Here is a 22,451-nt window from a genome sequence, read left to right as displayed (position 1 = left end):
GCCTGACACTTATTGATTTAAATATCTATATCCAAGGGAGAGCCATTGTGGTGTAGTGGTTTGAATATGGGAATAGGACTCTGGGAGAACAAGGTTTGAATCCCCACTCAGCTGTAGAAACCTAGTGGGTGACTGTAGAAACCTAGTGGGCCATACTCTCTCTGCCTCAGGAAAGGAAACGCCAATCCCACTCAAAAGAAACCATACCAACAAAACCCACCCATAGGTTTGGCATAAGTCAGAAACAACTTGGAGGCGCACAGCAACAGCAACAACCAAGGACTTCAGGGTAGCATACAATCAAATCACCATAACATGACACTTCCACCTTGCAGATTGCTGTATTTACATCTACTTGAACTGCTTAATATTTGCACTGAGGTGAGCAAATAGTCTTCAGATCTGCATCTGTCACTGAATATGTGGTTCCACAAAACTGACAGTTTGCGAATGATTTACATAATTTTCTCCTAGCAATGACTTGCCATTCTTTAAAGAAAGAGTCTCCCTGATTTAAGGGCCTTGGTTCCATTACATGTGTGTGACATCACTGTCCTTGTTTTGCATGTGGAACTCAGGCTCAACTTCTCAGAAGGTTTCATTCCAGGGACTGTTGGAGAACAATACGCCCTGCTGCCTCCCTGACTTATGCTCCCTTCTCTCCCACTCAGGATGGCTGATTTATCTTTTTAAAACCTTATTTTGTTTTGCTTTGTAGCAAGAGAATTGTGCCCACATCTCTCGGAGGAACCATTTGGTTTTATAATTAATAGATTTATCACTTTTGGCAACAAGGTAAAGGCCACAGTTGTATTCCATCTATCTGTACTGGTGTAATAAAATGCGTTTACTTTTTTAACAGCCATTGTCTTAACAAGAAGCTGAAATCGCCACTCTTAGGATGATAATAAGACACATTTTCTCTTAAATAGTCATGCAGTGCAATTGAGCTAGTTAATGTTAAGAGTCCATGATTGTCTTTACTTTCTGCAATCAGCATTTTATTCACAGTTTTACAATAGGTGTAAATTTTTATCACTCGTTAGGCAAGCAGAAGAATGAATTCAACTTCAAGAGAATTACTTAAGAATTGGCTACAGTGATATAACAGGGTAATAACTGCTCCAAGGACCAGCCATCAAGGAGGAAAAGAAAAAGTAAGTGTCATATAAAATACAAAAAAAAAAAAAATTACTGAAAGAAAAGAAAAAGTCAGATGGTTAAGGGAACAAGAAAAATGTCCACAAACAGGAACATCTCACACCATGTCAACAGAATGGCTACGCACTGAGCTATGATAATGGAGGTTTGTGAAAAAAGCTTTAAAATGGAAACATAAAATGTTATATTCTGGATCTTTTTTCTAACATTGAGGGAGGGAAGAGAGAGAAATCTGTTATGTGAGCAAAAGGAAATTCGGTGAAGTAAGCATAAGTCTTCCTTAATGATTGATAGAAGGACAGGCAATTAGGTCTACAGTTTTGTTACATAGACAGTATTCAGGCAGGAAGACTAGATTCTAAATAAATTGAATAAAAGTAAACAGTGCTGGTAGATTATGATTAATTCAAGTAATAGCAATAGCAATAGCAAGTACTTTTCTATATCATTTATCAGTGCACTTAAGCACTCCCTAAGTGGTTTAACTTGAAAGGATGCAAGCCTGAGTCGAACTTGAGACCTTTTGCTAGTATTGATCTCGCAACCTTATAGTTTGTGAGTGAGTGGCTGCAGTACAGGCATTTAACCATTGTGCCACCAGGGCTATTTAATTAATTCAAGTATACCGTATATACTCATGTATAAGTCGACCTCATGTATAGGTTGAGGGCAGTTTTTGGATCCAAAATCATGGATTTTGATATGACCCGTGAATAAGTCGAGGGGCAAACACTGGAGGATGTTACAAAAGATCTAAAGGGGGGGGGGGGACAAAGCACCACTTCCCTCCCTATATCTCACTCTCTGGACCTCTCCCAAGCATCAGTCTCAGCATGGAAAAGGGGAAACAAACCTCAGTGTGCACGCACGCACGCGCACGCACGCACGCACACACACACTTCCCCTTACCAAAAGCATCTCCAAGGCACATGGCTTGCAAAAAGGTGGGCAGACCCCACTGTCTCTCTGCTTGTCACCCCAGGACTCCAAGGTTCAGGGCTTGAAGAAATAGAGGACAGGGCTTTCTCTCTCTCTCTCTGCTTTTCACCCCCAAGACTCATGGCTTTCAGAAATAGAGGACAGGGCTTTCTCTCTCTCTGCTTTTCACCCCCAAGACTCATGGCTTTCAGAAATAGAGGACAGGGCTTTCTCTCTCTCTGCTTTTCACCCCCAAGACTCATGGCTTTCAGAAATAGAGGACAGGGCTTTCTCTCTCTCTGCTTTTCACCCCCAAGACTCATGGTTTCAGAAATAGAGGAAAGGCTTTCTCTCTCTCTCTCTCCTTCTTACCCCCAAGACTCATGGTTTCAGAAATAGAGGACAGGGCTTTCTCTCGCTCTGCTTTTCACCCCCAAGACTCATAGCTTTCAGAAATAGAGGACAGGGCTTTCTCCTTCTCACCCCCAGAACTCCCAAGACTCATGGCTTTCAGAAATAGAGGGCAGGGCTTTCTCCTTCTCACCCCCAGAACTCCCAAGACTCATGGCTTTCAGAAATAGAGGGCAGGGCTTTCTCTCTCTCTCCTTCTCACCCCCAGGACTTCCAGGCAAAACGGGGTACAAGCCAGGGCATACTTTCTTTGTGTTCCTTCTCTCAGCAGCAGCTTGTTAGATCTGACTCCGCAGGAAGGCTGAGAGCCTGGGAAACAGACACACACACACAGAGGGAGAGAGGAGGAGAGGAGAGCCGGTGCCGGGGCTTCAAACAGGGAGCCGTTACAAGGCTACAGAGGAAGGTGGGCACTTCTTTCACAAAATTTATTAGCATTAACTCATTGACCCTTCCATAAGTCTACCCAGGATTTTGGAGTTCATTTTGGGGCACAAATTTTTTGACTTATAGTCGAGTATATACGGTACTTACTTTAATGTTAGGTTTGCTGTGGGTTATCCCAGTAGGGTTTCCTTGAAAGTAAATGTACACAGGATCTGGCTATATTTTAGTTGTCATAACCATGACTCATTAGCTGAAGTCTGTTTTGGTCTGAATGGAAAGCAGCAGTAGAGTAGGGTTGCCATAACTCCGGACCTCCAAAACAGGAAAAATGTAGGACAAAATTTTCAAATGTAGGACACAGGAAATGTGTCCTACATTTGAAATTTTTGTCCTACATTTTCCCGTGGAAGGGAGCGGAGGCCAAGCGGCGAGGGAAAGCCTCCTCTTAAGGAGGCTTTCCCTCCCCGCCTGGGCCCCGGGCCTCGCCGCGATCAGAGGCCGCGGAGGAAGGGCCAGGCCTCGGGCCATCGCCGGGGCCTCCCTTCCTTCCCCGGCCTCCGCAGAGGCCGAGGAGGAAGGGCCAGGCCTCGGGCGATCGCAGAGGCCGAGGAGGAAGGTGCGAGGCTGCCGGTGATCGCCGGGGCCTCGCCTCCTTCCTGGCCTCCGCAGAGGCCAGGAAGGAGGGAGGAGGCTGCAGGGAGGTGGGGAGGTTGGCGCGGCTGCGCGCAGGAGCATGTCAATAACATTATAGTGGGCATTTTTAAGAAGTGTAATTACAATATATGTTCATAAGACACACTTCTTTTTCTTACAATTTAATCCTGAGTGAACAAACAAGAGCTGGCCTTTGAATCAATTGGATTGTGAAACGGCCTCTCTGGGTGACTAGAATAGCAAAGAGATGGAGAATAATAAAAAAGGAGATCATTGAAAAGAGGGGCATGGCATGAGGGATTTGAAGGAGCTGCACCACTGCAGAAGAACAGAGGGTAGCCCCATCCAATTCCCCTTACCCTCACTTCTCAAAGGCAGGTGGATGCTTTGTGTTCATTCTCAAGCATTTTCTACAGCCAGGTGGCCTAATTCTCCAGAGGTAACTGCTGTGGAGGAGGAGGAGGTTTCCTGGTTATCCTTCAGGCTCAAAGGCCTTGCATAAATGAATACGGTTGCCAGGCCAGGACTGTACCAGGACCGGATGTTTCATGGATATAACCAGAAAGCTAGAGATGACCATAGTTTTTTGTGGCTTTTTCTGGCTATGAGGCCATGTTATAGAAGAGTTTATTCCTGACGTTTCGCCAGCAGCTGTGGCTGGCATCTTCAGAGAATGCTGCCGTGGAAGAGAGTGGGGTATATATATATTATTGATTGAGGGGAAGTGATTTTCATGTTAATCTGTGTATTGATCTGTTGTTGAATGGCAAGGCCTACAGGGTGTCTATTTAATTAATTGTCTTTAATTGTCTTCTGGGAATCCCCCTCATCCTGAGTGGTTTTCATTTACATTTGCTGGGTCCTGGTTTTGGTGTTTTTCAGGACTGGTAGCCAAACTTTGTTTACTTTAAGATTTTCTTCTTTTCTATTGAAATTGTCCAGGTGTTTATGAATTTCAATGGCTTCTCTGTGCATTCAGTTGTTGCGATGGTCCAGAATTTCAGTGTTTTCAAACAGCATTTTACAACATGTTCTGCCACTGCTGATTTTTCTGGCTGACAGTCTGCAGTGTCTCTTGTGTTCCTTGATTCGTGTTTGAATACTGTGCGGCTGTGGACAAGTCTACATAGGGACCACCAAATGCAGTGTTGAAACACGAATCAAGGAACACGGGAGACACTGCAGACTGGGTCAGATGGGCTGAAGGCATCTTTAATGTCTTCCCTAAATAATAATAATAATAATAATAATAATTTGTTTTATTTATATACCGCTATTCCAAAGATCATAGCGGTGAAAAGCAAGTAAGTTAATTAGCAAGTAAGCTAATTTGCCCCCAACAGTCTGGGTACTCATTTTAGCGACCTCGGAAGGATGCAAGCCTGAGTCGAGCTTGGGCCCTTTTGCTGGTCTTGAACTCGCAACCTTGTGGTTTTGAGTGAATGGCTGCAGTACAGGCATTTAACCACTGCGCCACCAGGGCTCCTTAAATACCCTTAGAGCACTTCTTAGCTGGTCTTGACCAAACTTGCCAACCTTGCTTTAGAAGGATATTCAACCCAACCGACTTATGGTGACCCTAAGGCAAACCTATCATGGGATATTCTTGGCAAGATTTCAGAGAATTTCAATAAGATTTCTCATTGCCTTCCCCTGAGGCTGAGCGCGATTTGCCCAAGGTTACCCAGGGGATTTCATGGCTCGGCTGGGAATCAAACCCTGGCCTCCAAAGTTGTAGTCCAACACTCAAACCACTATGCCACATTGGTTCTCATGTCTCTATTTACCTCAATATAACTTAACATATGAGGATTCCAATTTATTTTCAGGTTTGGCTCCTTCTCTGGTTTCTTCTTTGACAGTCTGTGCACTGGATGGATGGGCATCATGGTGGATTACTACAAAATCTTGGATGTTCCACAAAGTGCCTCTATGAATGATATCAAAAGAGCGTAAGAGAAATGTTTTTTCAGGTCAAATCCCACCCAGGCATACAACTTTTACTCACTTTTGCTTCTGTAATATTAACCAGTAGGATCTGCTACGAAGTAACTGGGTTAATCCTGATAACTTGGTCATTTGTTTATTCTTGACTTCAGCAACAACTGTGGCAGTACGATGGCTCCAATGGAGTCTCTCTCTCTCTCTCTTTTTAGAGAGGGTGATGGTCTATACAAAAACTGGCTAGGGCATGAAGGTTTAAACCTGCTTTACCTGTGTGCGATGGTATAGTCACCCCTCCTTTTTCGTGGGGGATCTGTTCTGGACCCTCTCATGAAAATGGAGTTTCACCTATATTCAAGACCCATTGGCTTAAATATAGGTATGGAGGTGTGGGGCGTGCAGGGGCGCACCTCGAGCACGTGCCCCATTCATTCTCCCTCTGTTTGTCCCTTGCGCATAAGTGAGGGACATGGATCCAAAGACTACAAGAACGGGGGGAGGGGAGGACTGTACTAGTCTGGATTGGGCCTATGTGCATTTACACAAGAATAAAAGTGAGAATTCAAAGAGCCATGTTAGTCTGGAAAATCAGTATGCAAAGGGATCTTGTAGCAGCTTTGACACTAACTGGGAAAGTAGACTGAAGTCTACAAATGTACATGCTACCAGCTTCTTTCTTTCAAATGTTAATTCAAAAAGTTAGTTTAAAAGATGCTATTAGGTCCCATTGCATAAGTGAGAATGATCTTAAATTGCACATTATGTCTTTAATACAGTGTGCAGCAGAGCTTGGGAAAGTTACTTTTTTGGAAACCAATTCCCAATGAGCCTGTTGACAGGGGGATTTGAAGAGCTGTCATCCAAAACAGTAACATTTTTTTCTTCAAATGTACAGTTTAGCCCTGAGACAGGATTAGTGGACTGCAGTCCATTGCTATTGCAATTTTGATCCAAAACACACTGCAGAAATAATCCACGATTGAAGTATAGTTTCTAGATCAAGGGAAGTAGTTGGGCTACTTTATTCTGCCTTGGTCAGGCCTCATCTAGAATGCTGTGTCCAGTTCTGAGCACCACAATTCAAAAAGGATGTTGAGAAGCTGGAGTGTGTCCAGAGGAAAGCCACCATAATGGTGAAGGATCTGGAAACCATGCCTTATGAGGAGAGATTTAGGGAGCTGGGTATGTTTAGCCTGGAGAAAAGAAGGTTAAGAGGTGATATGATAGCCCTGTTTAAATATTTGAAGGGATGTCATATTGAGGAGGGAGCAAGCTTGTTTTTTGCTGCTCCAGAGAATTGGACCCAGAACAATGGATACAAGCTACAGGAAAAGCGGTTCTAGATGAACATTAGTAAGAACTTCCTGACAGTAAGGGCTGTTTGACAGTGGAACACAATCCTTGGAAAGTGGTGGGGTCTCCTTCTTTGGAGGCTTTTAAACAGAGGTTGGATGGCCATCTGTCAGGGATGCTTTGATTGAGAGTTCCTGCATGGCAGGGGGTTGGACTGGATGGCCCTTGTGGTATCTTCCAACTCTATGATTCTATGATTCTGTGGCCAGTGCTATGGAATCCTGGGAACTGTAGTGTATTATGGTACCAGAGCTCTCTGACAGAAAAGACTAAATGTCTCTCAAAACTATAGTTCCAGAATTCCCTAGCATTGAGCCAGGGCAGTTAAAGTGGTCTCAAACTGGATTATTTCTGCAGTGTGTTTTGGACCTTAGTTATGAATCACATGAAAAATGAGACATTATATAGAATAATGGTTATGGAGATGGTAACTTAATTCTACCATGTATAGATTTCCATTCAGGTCTGTTACATCTTGTGGAACTATACAGGTACCGGAGTAAAGTTCTCAGATGGCACCCAGATAAAAATCCAGAAAATAGGAAGGAAGCTGAACAGAAGTTCAAAGAGATCGTGGAAGCCTACAAAATCCTTTCAGACAGTAAGGAATGCAATTTCTCTCTAGCCATGCCATTTTTCCCTTGCTGCAAAGGGATATCCCACAGGATCACACTTGCTTATTTTTGATTGATTAATTTACAGTACAAAACATTGGGCCCAAACAGACAGGCCAAAATAAAGCTGCTTCGGGTCATTTTGGAAGTATGCTGTTTAAATGATGCATGCGTCCTAAGAGTCCAGAAGCCATGCCAAAGCCATGCTCCAGTCCTAAGGATTACAGCGCAGCTTTGGTACAGCTTCTGGCCTCTTAAGATGCATGTGTCATTTAAATAGTATACTTCCAAAGTGACCCAAAGCAGCTTTATTTTGACCTGTCTGTTTGGGCCCATTATTAAAACAGATTAAACCACTAAGGAATTGAATCTGGTAATAGACATCATAAAATGTTTTAAATTAGTCAATTTAAATTAAATAAAAATAATATCAAACAAAATGGATTTTCCTAAATCATTTCTTTCTAGATGCTTTGGATGACAACGTCCATCACTCCTCACCACTGGGTATGCTGGCTAGGCCTTGATGGGATTTGAAGCTTAAAGTTTATGGGGACACTAGGTTGGGGAGGCTTGTAACAGGGCCACATAGCAATAGCAATAGCAAGTACATTTCTATACTGCTTATCAGTGCACTTAAGCACTCCCTAAATGGTTTATAATGTGTAAGATAATTGTCCCCAACATGCTGGGTACTTATTTGAGTTGACCCTGAGCCCCTGGCTGGTGCTGAACTCACAATCTTGTGGTTTATGAGTGAGTGGCTGCAGTACAGGCATTTAACCACTGCACCACCAGGGTGGAATCATCTCCTTCAAATTTACTTTTTAATTTCTGCCTCTCTTTTCAGTGCACATGCATATGCTGAAGATGGATTCCCACTGTTTCCCTCTAGACAGAACATAATCTATTTATAATCACTAACATGGATTTGATACACCGTTTGGGCTTATTTTTGGTAGAGGAGGGAAAGTTCATCCTTTGACGGTACAGTCAGCCCTCAGATTTGCCATCTGCAGATCCAAGCATCCGTGCATGTGCCATTATTGGGAACAATGCAGGCTTGAGCATCTGTGGATTTTGGTATCCGCAGTGGTGTCAGGAACGGATTCCCCATGCATACCAAGAGCTGACTACTACAGATCTAGATCTAGCTGACACATGTGTCTGGATCCCTGAATCTCTGGGATTACTCTGACTGGAGTTAAACTTTGCAAAAAATATGGCGCTACCACCATTCTGTGTTTAAATATTCCGTCTTCCTATTAACAAGTTGCAGAATAACAATGCGCTCTGTGTTTTTTCATTGCCAAATTGAAATACACAAATCTTATATTCTTTATTGAAATCCATTTTTAACAGTTGCTTTGCAACATATGCCAAATCCCCAGCTTGGAAATTCACTTTTAAAAAGCAACCCTTTCCCATTATTGGTATTTGCAAAGTGATGTGTTTCCATTGCTTGTTATGGTGTTTAAGAAGTAACCTGTTGCATTCCTTGTTGTATACCTTGTTACTTTTCTGTTACTTCTTCTTTTACATTTTTTGGGGGGATGGAGAGATTGTAACATTGATAAAACAATAGCATTAAACTTGAAAAATTCCTGCCTACAAATGCCTTTCAAAAGTATTTGTTAACTGTAACACCATTTCTTACACCAATAAGGCGACTTTGTTGTTACTGTGTTTAGAATGTGTCCTTATTACACTTTTCTCATACAATGCAGGCTGTTAAAAGTTGCATAGCTTGTGAATAATTACGCCCAAGACCCATATTACAGATAAGGTGTGGGAGACTGAGTAGAGGACATACTTAGGGTTCAGAGAATAGTTCAGGGGTAGACAATATTGCTGTTGTAGGACTGCAACTCTCAGTAGCCATAGCCAGTAGAAGTAATGGTTAGGACTGATGGGATTTGCAGTTGAACAACACCTTGGTGGGATCGGGGGGTATACATTATTCCCACTCCTGGAACAGAGGGTGAATTTATGGTTGTCCAAGACATCCTGATTCACAGGCCAGTCTCCTGGTTGTAATGTGGGACAACAACATTAAAAGTAGAATCATTCAAAAAAATAAGGAGTGCTCCAAATTTCCATCAGTTTTGCCTTCTGTTCCAGAAAATACGCGTGACCACTATGACGGAAGCAGCAAGGACGCTTTCAAAGAAGCAAGTGAGTTCTCTGGAGGAATGACAAAGGCCTGCATCCATTCAACTACTTGATCATGCCTAGTAACTTCACTAGGGGTTTGGTGGGTTGGATGACAATGTAGTAATCATACCCTAAGAGATTCAGTAAGGTCTTGTTTCTTTCTATATATTTAGAGAGAACCAGAATGTGTTCCTTCCACTGCCCAAAGTGGTGTACTGCCATTTGCAAAGTAATAAATATGTATGTGCAGATTGTTCAGAGGGGTTCCTTGGGGGCTCCATCCTAATAAAGAGAGAAGTAGTTTGGAATAAATAAGTAGCTATAGTAGAACTAGGGAAGCCTAGTTTTCTAAAACACAGATGTTAGAATTTAAAGTAAGAGAATGGCATAGTCAAATTTTTGACAGAGGACAAAGCGGGCATCTTTTGCTACTGTTTCACAGACATGGTGAATGAAGACAAGCCTAGAATGTATAAATGGAAGGAGCTAGCTTTTCTATCCTCCAAGCAAAGATCTCTGCTGTTTTCTTAATTCCCACAAAGATCCTTGGAGGAGAATGTGCAATCACTAGTAATGGTCTCATGATTGCTTTTTAAACAATTATTTTATTTACACAGACTTTTTAGTGCACAAAACAGTCATAACAGTCTATTTTTATCTCTCCTTAGAAAAAGCCGAAGCTGAGAAACACCTGTCAGTATTTGATCAAGATGGCATCAAAATATTTTTCACAGGAAAACGTTCCTCTTCAGGTAATCTCTAAACCATATCTGGAATTTGATTCTGCTATGGACTCTGTTGGTTTCCCATACCACAAATCTGGAGTGCTAATCTAATGTTGGCAGCTACCTTACCTATGTATGGGTAGACATCTATCTGCCACAGAAAATTAATGTGTTTACATGGTCAGATTTTAAGGAATTTAACAAAGTGAAGAACATGCATAGGTATGAAACAAAGCTGAAAGGGATAAGGAGGATAATGCAGAAGCACTGTCTATTTGTACTGAAGGATGTGTTGGCAGTCTTATATATGAGCAAAAGCAACTATTCCTCCCCTTGCTCTCCCAGCAGCTGGTGGTAAAAAAAAATAGCTGAATTGCAGGGTCAGCAACAGATGTGAAGATGCCTCGATCCTTGGGAACTGGGCTCAATAGTTCCAGAGGTCTTTTTAAGGTCCACAACATGCTTTGCTGTGATAATTGCCTGGAACAGCTGGAAAGAGAGGAAATGGAATGAGTTTGTTCATTTTGTCTTGGAGAGTGAAGAGATGGGGGTCTGGCAGAACAAATGGCTTGAAAGCACTTAATCAACAAGCATGTGCCAATCTTTATTTCAGATTTTTCTGTGTCCTTCTTCAGTGCTCCTAAAAGGTTTCACCACTTTTCTATCATGACGGCCATCATTAATGGCAAAAAAATCACAACTAAAAGGTAAGAGAAGAAAGTGAATGTCTTTCTACCAATCTTTTCCTTAAACCGAGATTGGAAACCTTCACCTCTCCAGATGCTTTGGACTACATCTCTCACAATATCCTATCACTGTCCATTGTTAATTTTGGCTGGGGTTCTAGAAGTGTAAGTCCAAAATATTGGACGGGGCACTTGTTATTCACCCTTAACCTAAGCTTTGAATCTCTGCTCACAAACTGTTTGTCTTCTCCCGGCATGCCCAGAAGTGCCAGGTGGCACCTCATGGGGCATTGCATACAAGATTGTTTGACTTAATATCCCACCTTTCTCCTGACTGGTGCTCCAAGGCATCTTACAATAAAGTTAAAAATCAGATATGATAAAGTTTTTTTAAAAATCACACATGCCCCAACAATTAGACTAGATGACCCTTGTGGACCCTTCTAGCTCTTAGCTATACTGTTAAAATGCCCAGAAAATTATTTAAAAGACATAACAAGCAAGGTAAAACTATCTTGCAAGCAAAGATCTTTGCTGTTTTCTTAATTCCCACAAAGATCCTTGGAGGAAAATGTGCAATAGTTAGTTATGGTCTCATACGCACACATTCATATATAAAAAACTTTTCTGCACACCTAGTTCATCTCCAGATACAGTGGATCCTTGTTATACGCTGGGGTTTGGTTCCAAGATCCCCCGTGTATAACAAAATCCGTGTATGCTCAAGTCCCATTAAGTATAATGACATAGCAAAATGGTGTCCCTAATAAAAAATGGAACATCAAGGTAAATTTATACTTTTTTGGAACATTTTCAAACCGTGTATGCTTAAATCCGTGTATAAAAAATCAGTGTATAAGAAGGGCCGACTGTACCTGTTTTAATGCAAAGGCCTTTATCTTCTGAGTGGAAAGAGATCAGAGAGGTGGCCAGCCCAGTCAACCATGGGAGGGAATTCCACAGCCTAGAAGGACATATCATGAGTACCCACCAGATGGGCCTATGACAATGGCAGGACCATGAGAAAGTCCTCCCAAGGATCTCAAGACTTGGACATTATACAGCAATGCTCCACAAATATGGCATTCTTATACAAATAATTTCCTCCAGTAAAACTACACTCTAGTAGTCTGATAGCAAATGGGAGGACTATATTTTATCTTTTAAACTGTGGACTGTAGAAGAGAATGCTGTATAGATGAATGTGTTTGAGGTGTATTGGTTCAAATTTTGCTTCATTCACAGTTACATATTTTATGGAACTAGCTTTCATGGATGGATACCCATTAATTTTTAAGTGCTATTACAAGGATAGTCAACACATGCTGGTAGGGTCAAAAATAACAGCCTTAGATTTCTGGCATAATTAAATGGTACTGTAAAACTGTGGTTGTATGAATCTGGCACAGTTTTAATTTGTGAGTGATTGCTATGGGTTTATTTCAGTGCTCCTGATACCCAGATGGAGCTAGTGTGATCAACATAGCTGGCAGCGAATGTGAAACTGCACCATGTTCTAATCTCCCCCTCCAGTGGATCTGGGGTGAAAAAAACACACCTTTCTTAAGGTTGCTTAGTGTGTTTCTGAGTGCGTGTCATTAAGTAGGAAGAGAGAAAGGCAGTCTTTTTGATAGGCCTTTAGAGTGCCCCGTGTACGTGACGCTTGTAAGTTTGGGAGAGTAATAAGGACATCTGAGGGAGTATAGCAGTAGCAATAGCATTAACATTTCTATACCACTTATCAGTGAACTCAGCACTCTCTAAGCAGTTTACAGTCTGTAAGCCAATTGCCCCCAGCAAGCTGGGTACTCATGTTACTGACTTATGTAAGGATGGAAGGCTGAGTCAACTTTGGAGCCCTGAGATCAAATGCACAACCTTATGGTTGCAGTACTGGCATTTAGCTACTGCGCCACCAGGGCAGTTTGCTATTGTTTTTGATAGCAAAATGCAAGTAGCAACATATTAATTAAATGTCTGTGGAATGTAGCTTTGCAGGTGAGTGCCTGGGATATCCCTCTATAAAGAAGTAACTTATCAGTTGCTGAATGAGAAGGAAGAATCTCTGCCTTGGAGAAATGTTCTTTTCATTATAGAATATATAAAAGAAGACATGGGTTTGTGACTGTTAGTTGTATGGTGTGTCAGAGGGGGTGTGCGCATCACAGATTGTAGCCAGGAAGTCTTTACATGAAAACTGTGAAATAGGTGTGTGTGTGTGTGTGTGAGAGAGAGAGAGAGAGAGAGGGGGGGGGGGAGGGGGGGAAGGGATGATTGCCTTACAGAATTCAAGAAGGTGCCTTAAAGTGGTAGCCAGCAGCTCTGATGTTAGTGGGGCCATTCCACGTTTAGCCAGGAGCTGTCCAACTTACTGAACCTAATTTTTTGTGCCATAGTTCAGAACCTTGGATAATTTCTTTAAAAGTGAGATTAAACCCCAAAATGGATTCACTCTTCACTGACATCTGGGCCAGGCCACCAGCTGTTATATGATTGTGTGAGGCAATCACATGTAAATAGGAAGGCAACACTGATCAAAAAACAGTTTGAGGCTTAAGGTCTCCATACACATATGGGGCTTAGTAAGGTTCTCCCAGATATAATTCAAAACTTTTTTTCCCTTTTACACCTACATTGAGGTGGGCGTTGGACTGGATCCTCTTCAGTCATTGAGCAAATATTGGGTACCCTCTTCCCTGCAAAGATGAGGTCCCCATAAAGAACTATGTGCTAGGCCTCAAGGCTATAACCTATCTCAGGGGCTGGCAGGTCTGCCATTTCCCAAGGTGGTTGAAAAGACCCATATGATCTTCTCAGATGGTGGGAGGAACCCCCAAACCCAACCACTTTCAAAATTAGACAGCATGTGGACTGGGAAAAGAATTGTCCAGCAGTCAGATTGCCCAATAACTGGATCCATGTCAACACTCTGTATGCCAGAACTAATAAAAGCACTGGTCATTTGTAACACATTCATGACTATAAGTAGTGGGTTGTCCCTCCCAGTACACTTTCTGATCTCAGCTGGTTCTTTTGGTGCATGGCACAACCAAGGGGCTTTAAAAATGTGGGGTAGAGATGAGGTTATGAATCAATAAAGTATAATGTGCATAAATATGGATTCTTGTCCTCCTAAAGCATTTCCCCCTTGTTTGACTGGCAGGGACTACTTGACACACATTACTGTCTGGGGCAGAACAGTAAAAGGCAATGCCTGCCCATCACTAAGCACAATAACCAAGGTTACCCCCCCCACCACCACCACCACCACCAACACACTTTTTAATATATATACCTGAGGCAAAAATTCCAGGAGCATCTCTTCCTGGGAATGAATATACCAGAACAATAATAGATCAAATAACTGACTATTTGTTCCCCCTTTCATTACACTTTCCTCCTTCAGACATCTTGAGAATGAGAGCAAGTACTTGGAAGTTGAAGAGGACGGGAAGACAGTATCTATCCATGTGAATGGTAAATTGGATTGGGTAGGATTATACCTCATGACCAGTGTTAAATGTTTTGCTTGCTTTTCATTGAGCACCTCAGGGGAACCTGATTTTCAGAAAGTACTGAATTCTGTTGAAAACTGATACACCTCCCCACAAAATTCTGGCTCAGTAACTTTTGTTTCATAAATAGAATGATCAGCCCCTGCATGGCTCACCAGGCAAAAACAATAAGGATGTTTGCTGTTTTCTGAATTACAGGTAGGCCAACTCAGCAAATAAATGTTAAGCAAGCAAACAACCCTAATATATCTTGAAGATATATGTATCTCCAATAGCTAGCATAGCAAACATAAGCTAGACACTAATTTTTCCTGCCTCTCATTGAGTGGCTTTTGTAATATTTGTTGTCAGTATACCCTAAGTGTAAATTGGTTGTTGTTGTTTGCCTTCAAGAGGTTTCTGATTGCTCCTCGGCCTTTTGAGTAAGATCAAGTGTGAAGAGGTTTCTGACTTACGGCAACACTAAGGCCACATCACTTGATTTTCTATGACGGACAATGTGTAATTCAGCCATGGTCACCCTGAGCAGGATATCGAAGCCTGATCTTCAGAGTCATATACCAGATAGGATAAATCGATGACAGAATGTTTATCCTTTTATTTAGTGACTATCCAAGAATTCTGGTTCTATACAGGAGGGGGATTTCTTTCAGTCCCATCACTTTTGCAGGTGTGTTTGGTGAGGACCTTATCTGTGGTTGCTCTGACGCTGTGGGACTCCCATCCATGGGAAATTGTTGGCCCCCTTTCTACTTTCTTTCTGCTATTGAAAGACATTTTTATTCAAGCAGGCATTTGAATTTTAGTAATGGAGCAGTAGTCTGCATGTAAAGTGGTGTGTTGTATTTTTAATCTTTTACTGGAAATTATGTTTTAAGTACAACTGAAGTGTTTTAAAACTATTTTTAATCTTTTAAAAAGTATTGTTTAATTCTTTTTTAACTTTTGCAAATCAATGTTTTCGTTTAATCTTTTAAATGATTGTAAGCTGCCTTGGAGAGTCAGTGTAGTGTAGTGGTTTGAGTGTTGGACTATGACTTTGGAGATCAGGGTTTCAGTTCCCTGCTTAAGCATAAAAACCCACTGGCTGACCTTGGGCATGTCACATTCTCTCAGCCTTAGAGGATGGCAATTGCAAAACCACTCTGAAGAAATTTGCCAAGAAAACTCCATGACTAAGCCAGATCTTCATCTTAGGGTTGCCATAAGTCAAAAATGATTTGGAGGCACACAATAAATACAAGCTGCCTTGAATCCCATCTTGGGACAAAGGTGGGATATAAATTAAAATAAATAAACAAACAAATAAATAAATAAATAAATGAGCAAGCAAGCAAGCAAGCAAGCATGTTCTCCAGATCTCTTTATATAGTAGCAACATAACCATAAAGATTACTTTATATAGTAGCAACATTTCCCAAATTATGTGACAGTAACTAAAACTTGATGAACAATTTAGAGCAGCACTGGAAATTGTGTGGCCCACCAGATGTTGTTGGACTACAACTCCCAACATTCCTTATCATGCTACCTAAGGCTACCTAGGACTGCTAGAAGTTGCAATTAAAGAATATCTGGAGGAGCATTCAATTCATGTCCTTAACACTGAGCTTTTTATAGTACTGAAAAAAGCAAGTTAGGGCCAGTCACAACGGCCATGAATTCAGCATGAGTGCTGTTCTTTGAGATATTTCTAGGGTTCTATTGCTGGAACAGTGCTTTGGGTAACCAGTTTACTTTGTTTATTGCAGGCATACCAGTTTATGATAGAGAAATCAATAGAGGAACAGGAAATGAATGGGATTACAGGCCAGACAAGGGACACTATTGTCCAAATAAGTGGAGTTTTTGGACTTGTGAGAGGCGTCGGTGGGCAGATGAATGGCGGCGCTGGGCAAACAAATGGCGAGACTGGGCAGAAGAGTGCCGGGACTGGGCTGAAGGAAGACACCCTCAGGAAGAGAAAGGTTACTCTGGAGCTCATGGCAGGCATTCCCAGGCAAATACCTCCAAGGGGAGAGAGCAACAGCACAAGGCAGATAAGAGCAGTTGTCCCAAGAGTGGGGGAAAGATTCCTGGATTTCCCATGCCTGGAGAGGGAAAATGTGATCTAAAAGAGGCGCATTCTAGGACAAATAAGGGACAATGCCAGCCAGATGAGGAAAGCCCCAGAACAGATAAAGAGTATTTTGTGTTTCCCAAGCCAGGCGAGAGAAGTTGTGGGGTGCATGAAGGCCATTTGAAGACCAACAAGAGACAGCACAGGCCAGAAGAGGGGCCTCCTTTGGCAGATAGGAGTAACCCTGGGTATCCTAAGCCAGGAGAGGGGCATGTTGAGCAAGAAGAAGGGCACAGCAGAACAAAAAAAAGACAACCTAAGCCAGAAGAGGGACAGTCCAGGCGAGACAAGGTGGCTCATGGACTAGAGAAGCCAGCTCAGGGATCCCCTGACCCCCTGAAAATAGACCCCAGGTGTCATGTATTTCCCATGAAACACAAGACAGCTTCTGAATGCAGCTCTCAGGTTGGGAGCAGAGAGCTCCATGTTGAAAAACATGGTGAGCCAAGGGCTGGGGGAAATTATCCCTATGTTGTAAAAGGTGAAAAGCTCCTGGGAACGAAAGATGAAAAACTGGAACTCAAATGTGAGAAAGGTGGGTCCACTTTAGATTCTGAACCAGAGAAGAGAACAGAATTAAATGGGACGCTATTTAATTCTTCCACTGACACTAAGCCAGATCTTCAAAGACCAATGACTTTCTGTAGTGCTAGCAGGCAGCCATTGAAAAGCAAAGAATTGCAGAATCGGACAAGAAGGCTGCACAGCAGGAGGAGCAAGTCTCAGGCTGGGAGAAACAGGTCCTACACCAGCAGAAGCAGATCCCAGGCCCGGAAAAATAGGATGCTCAATGATCATCATAGAGAGTCTGAAGGTAATGACCCATCGAATGGAGGTGGGGAGGTACTGTCTGAGCTGAAGGAGACCCCTGCACATTGTAAAAGTCCTTCAAAAAGTAAGAAAAAGGGCCCTCTTCCAACCATTCAGGTGAGTGAAATTCCTCTTCACACCAAAAAAAGATTGCTTAGAAGAAGGACACATCAAGTCACCCCAGAAACCCCGAATGAAAAACATCAGCCTGTCTCTGAAAGTAGTCAGTTCCTGGACATAAACGGCCAACGGCGAGGGAGATTGATGAAAACGCCTCAACCCAGTGCACAGCTTCCAAATATTCAAGGCCAGAAACTGGGAATGAATCACATCCCAAATGTGACTCATTGACTTATAGGAAGGATCAAGCTAGCTTTCAGGCAAGTCAGCTCAGTGTCTGGCTCATGGGCTGTGATTGCTCCCATTTATCCATTTCCCATCAGGTAGCAATGAGAGGCATCCCATTATTTGCTAGACTCAGAAAAAAAAAGGAGAGTTCCAAGAGGCCATATTCAGTTGGTAGCAGGAGTATTTTCTCAATAAAGATAGTAATGTAACTTTTTACCATCTCTTCTAGTTTGTGTATATTACTGAATGACACTGGTTTCATTTGCTTTGTTTGCATTGTCTTGCTCATTTTGTCTGCCCCTTTTCTTTGGATGCCTAAACAATATTTCTAAATGCTCAACTGAAGTTTTACATTTCTATAGTGGTAGAAATTTGGGGACTGAAGGAAAATTCTATTAGAATGCAGAATTCTAATACCAGGGCCAATGCTTTCATTTTGCCCTCCATGGGTACACCCCATAATATATCCCTTTTCATACTTCTTTACTGATCATATGTAGAAACAACAATTCTGGAATCCCCCCCCCCCTTTTTTTTTTTTTTTTAATTTACACCTACCCACCCCTGCTCCAGTTTGCTACACAGCATTTTCTATTTGGATGCAAACCAGCAAAGTAATGAGCTGGATCAACTTCTGGATTCACTTTTGACTGTCCCTTTGCAGCACTTTCTTTTCAATGAACAGACAGTTTGGTGGTGGGTTATGGATGAGATGTCTTATACTTCTTCCTGCAGCCTCACAGTAGTCCCTTGGAGAGCTAGAATTAAAAATTAGTCAGGGAAGAAAGAGCTATCTGTTATTTTTATTCCTGATTCTAGTGTGTACAGCTTGTGACCCAAACATACAAATAAATTATTTAAAGCGTGATGGATTGGATCCAGACGTTGCCATACTGAGCAGAGGCTTGTTGAAATCAGCATCATTTGGGTTAGTAATGATGAGCATAAGAACCAAGAATTTCAGCAGAACGTCTCCTTTTTAAAAACATTATATATTCTAATTTAACAACAGGCCTAATTACCATGAAGGCATCTGATCCCATCTAATCTTGGAAGCTAAGCATGATCAGCCCTGGTTAGTACTTGGATGGGAGACTGCCAATGAATACAAGTGCTGTGGGCTGTATTTCAGAGGAAGGCAATGGCAAATCACTTCTGAGTATTTCTTGTCTAAGAAAACCCTATGAAATTCAGGGGGGAGCCATAGGTCAACAGATTACTTAAAGGTAAACAAACATACACAACCTTTACCTCATGGCACTCACACACTCTAGGTAGGGAAATATCTCATATATGGTGGGACAGCAGGCTAGTGTGATAAAAGCATATCCTTTTTGTTTGGCTTCATTTATACCTGATATTATCTGTTTTCATCTCTACCTGTTTTCATCGTGGTATGAACTATTTTGAGTCCCAATCCTGGTATATATTCTCTCATTCTCATATATCTCTATCTATCTATCTATCTATCTATCTATCTATCTATCTATCTATGAGAGAGGGAGAGAGACTTATATATCAGGAATGAGACTCAAAGTAGTTCATAACAAGATGAAAATAGGTAGAGATGAAAACATAATATCAGGTACAAATCAAACCAAACAAAAAGATTATGTTGATACACATTAAGGACTTTATCACACTAGCCTGCTGTCCCACTATAATCACACTAGTTTAAGAATGGAAGCATATCAGAAGGTGGTTGTAATTGTGACCACTTTCTTCCCCCTCTCAAAATGCAGGTTTGCTATGTGCACATTCACACAGCAGCCCTGCACAAGCAATCGCAGCCACCAGTTGCCTCCTGAAGCCAGCTGCTGTATGACTGTGCACACAGCAGTTGGCTTCAAGTGTTGGTCATTGCAATTGCTGCTAAAGGGAGGGGGAGAAGAACAGAATCTTGCACTCTTACATGTCGTGCCTGTTTGAGAAGCAGAACTGCAGTGGAAGGGACCTATTTCACAAAGGCAGGAATGAAATAGCAGCGAGACTGAGAGCCTATTCACAGGTTTTGCCTATCAGTGAAAAAGTGAGTAACAGTAACAAATATAATGCACAGCAGCAGCAAGACAGACACAATATTGTGTAATATGTAATGGCCAAAGATGTATTTAGCCTGTTAAAACCCCAAGTCCTAAGTCTATTGAAGTCAGGGTGCATAAATAATGCATTTTGAAACCACTTCAAAGGCTGCAGCTCCATCCTATGGAATCCTGGGATTTATAGTTTTCAAGCCTTCTTTAGCCTTCTCTGCCAAAGAGTGCTGGTGCCTCAAAAACTACAACTCCCGGGAGTCTGTATGATGGTGCCATTGTAGTTAAAGTGGTATCTATAGTGTAAATGCACCCCAAGACAAATGTTACAAACTCATTAATGAAGAAATACAGCACAAATATGTTAAGAACCCATTTCTCAGGAATCAGTTAGTTACCAAACCTATGCCTGAATACTACTACTAGCAATAATAATGCTAACAAAAGGATAACTGGGAAGAGGCAACCTATTATCCCTTGATGGGGAATTCTGTAGCCTTGGAACAGCCACCAAGTAGGCCTTCTCTTGCATCTCCACTAGTGGTCTCTATGAAGATAGCAAGCTGAGAGAGGGACCTCCTTCAAAGAACTCAAAACCCAGGCAGTCAACTTTCAGAGTATACAGACACTGAGAGCCAGGACTCAAGCTATACAGTGGGAAATTCTTACAGAGGTGGTAATTTTACTGATACTTTCTCTCAATTTGCATTGACATTACTCCAGTGTCATATTATATTAAATTTGACATGCAACAAATCCTTGAAATGTTAATTCCAGTCTTTTGATGACCAGAGAACATTGCAGAATATTATTGTGTTCTGCAATTTATTTTGAGGTAGTTCCCAAGCAACTTTCATGGCTTGTTTATCCCCACTAAATGATTAACACATCACTCTTCAAAGGTCCGTATTAGAGAACCAGCATGGCACTGGTGGCTTAATAACTGTGCCACCAGGCATGAAATTATTTGATGGGCAAAATTCAGTTTCTGAAGAAGCAACAAATTTCATTTTAAGCTGTCAACAATGAAGTTAAGACTTGTTTTATGCTTTTTGTAACATGAGCAGTAAATGGGTATTTGTGACTCACTTGTTAAAGGGTATCCAGATGTCTTCTTGTGAGAAACATTTATCTTGTGGAGAAATACTTCACTGAAGAGTTTGTCAGTGAGAAAATGTGGTTTTGCAAAATATTAATCTTTTCATTGTATAGAGATTGCTTGTAGGACCTTTGAGACTAAATGAAAGAAAGAAGTTGACAACATGAGCTTTCATAGACTTCAGTCTGCTTCTCAAAGGTGCTACAAGATCTGTCTACATACTGATTCTACAGACTAACATGGCTGTATCTTTGAATTCTACGTTTCATTACAGTTTGTGTAGTTCAGCTGAGATTTGTGAATGCCAAGAGAAAGTATTGGCTTAGGCGTGTGCTACACTGCAGAATTAATGCAGTTTGACACCACTTTAACTTTCATGGCTCCATCCTATGGAAACCTGGGATGTGTTGTTTGTTGTGGCACCTGAGCTCTCTGATAGAGAAGGCTAAATGTCTCACTAAACTACAAATTTCAGAATTCTATAGCATTGAACCATGGTAGTTAAAGCAGTGTCAAACTGCACTAATTCTGCAGTGTAGATGCCGCCTCAGTCTAGTGATTGTTGCAGCCCTTAAATTCTTTCACACCACACAATTATGGGATAATGACTCCACTTATGTGCATCATGTGGAATCCTGAGGCTTGTAGTTCGGTCAGAAGCAACAGAGGAGCCCCCTGGCTGAGGAGTCTAAGTCTGAGAATACAGCTCTCCTTCCTAAACTACCAATCCCAGGATCTTATATGATGTTCCCATGACAGTTCAAGTGGCATCATTGTGCCGTAATTGTGTTGTGTGAAAGGGCAACTAGAGGAAGGCTACAATTATTTAATAAAATATAGTTTGATCTTCCAGTCAAAGACTTTATACTCAAAATACGTGCAGGATTACTATGCAGTACATGCACATTTCTCAATTTCCTTTGCATCAGATGTATAAGAACTACTGTGCTGGTCACTAAAAATATAATCACCTGTGAAGTAAGGAAGCAATAGCCAGGCATGTTAGTAGAAGAATGATTGTCTACAGAAATGGGCTGTGGGCAAAAGGCCATCTGCACAGAGCTGAGAGAACCTTGGGGTTTATGGTCTCACCTACAGCATTCACATTAAAATTTATTTACTCCACATAGTAAAGTTTGATGGTTTAAGAAAAATGGCAGGCTAATGTTCTTGGCCTTTCCAAGCAATCAGAATATGAGGGGGAGCTGCACATGGCACAATATCCCATCTATGTTATGTTTACATGTGGGAGGGTAGGTTTGCTCAGAATCTAAAGAAAGAAAATGGGCTGAAGGGCATGAGAGATTATATAATTACTAGATAGTAAGCCTGTGCTGCTTGCCCATCCATATAATGGGGTTAAAGTTTCCTGTGAAGAAGCCTCAGTAAAAATCGGTTGTGCATAGTCTTCGACATGTTGAAGCACAACCTCCAACTGTCCCAATTAATCCTCTGCCATCCCACTTTCTCAGCTGCTTTTGAAATGTCCCAGTTTTTCTCTCCTCCCTGCTTTGTTCTCA

At 41.7% G+C, this 22,451-nt stretch overlaps 1 protein-coding gene across 1 annotated transcript; it reads left to right on the top strand.

The window, feature by feature from the left end:
* Window positions 1-5,409: 5,409 nt before the first annotated feature.
* LOC149313971 (uncharacterized) lies at window positions 5,410-17,802 on the top strand. The gene is made up of 7 exons (XM_089523048.1): window positions 5,410-5,483; window positions 7,320-7,429; window positions 9,564-9,617; window positions 10,265-10,348; window positions 10,935-11,028; window positions 14,414-14,484; window positions 16,274-17,802. Exons 1-7 carry the CDS (start codon window positions 5,410-5,412, stop codon window positions 17,800-17,802), a joined length of 2,016 nt encoding a protein of 671 aa, XP_089379174.1.
* The last annotated feature ends 4,649 nt before the right edge of the window (window positions 17,803-22,451 follow it).

This window comes from Sceloporus occidentalis, unplaced genomic scaffold (assembly GCF_023333645.1).
Source record: "Sceloporus occidentalis isolate IW3139 unplaced genomic scaffold, rSceOcc1.0.p SCAF_4, whole genome shotgun sequence".
Classification (NCBI taxonomy): Eukaryota; Metazoa; Chordata; class Lepidosauria; order Squamata; family Phrynosomatidae; genus Sceloporus; species Sceloporus occidentalis.
This window is presented reverse-complemented; position numbering and strand designations above follow the sequence as displayed.

Coding starts and splice junctions, on each gene's coding strand:
- LOC149313971 (XM_089523048.1), top strand. CDS start 5,410: ATGGGCATCATGGTGGATTACTACAAAATCTTGGATGTTCCACAAAGT. Junction 7,430..9,563: donor CTACAAAATCCTTTCAGACA/GTAAGGAATGCA, acceptor CTTCTGTTCCAG/AAAATACGCGTGACCACTAT. Junction 14,485..16,273: donor AGTATCTATCCATGTGAATG/GTAAATTGGATT, acceptor TGTTTATTGCAG/GCATACCAGTTTATGATAGA.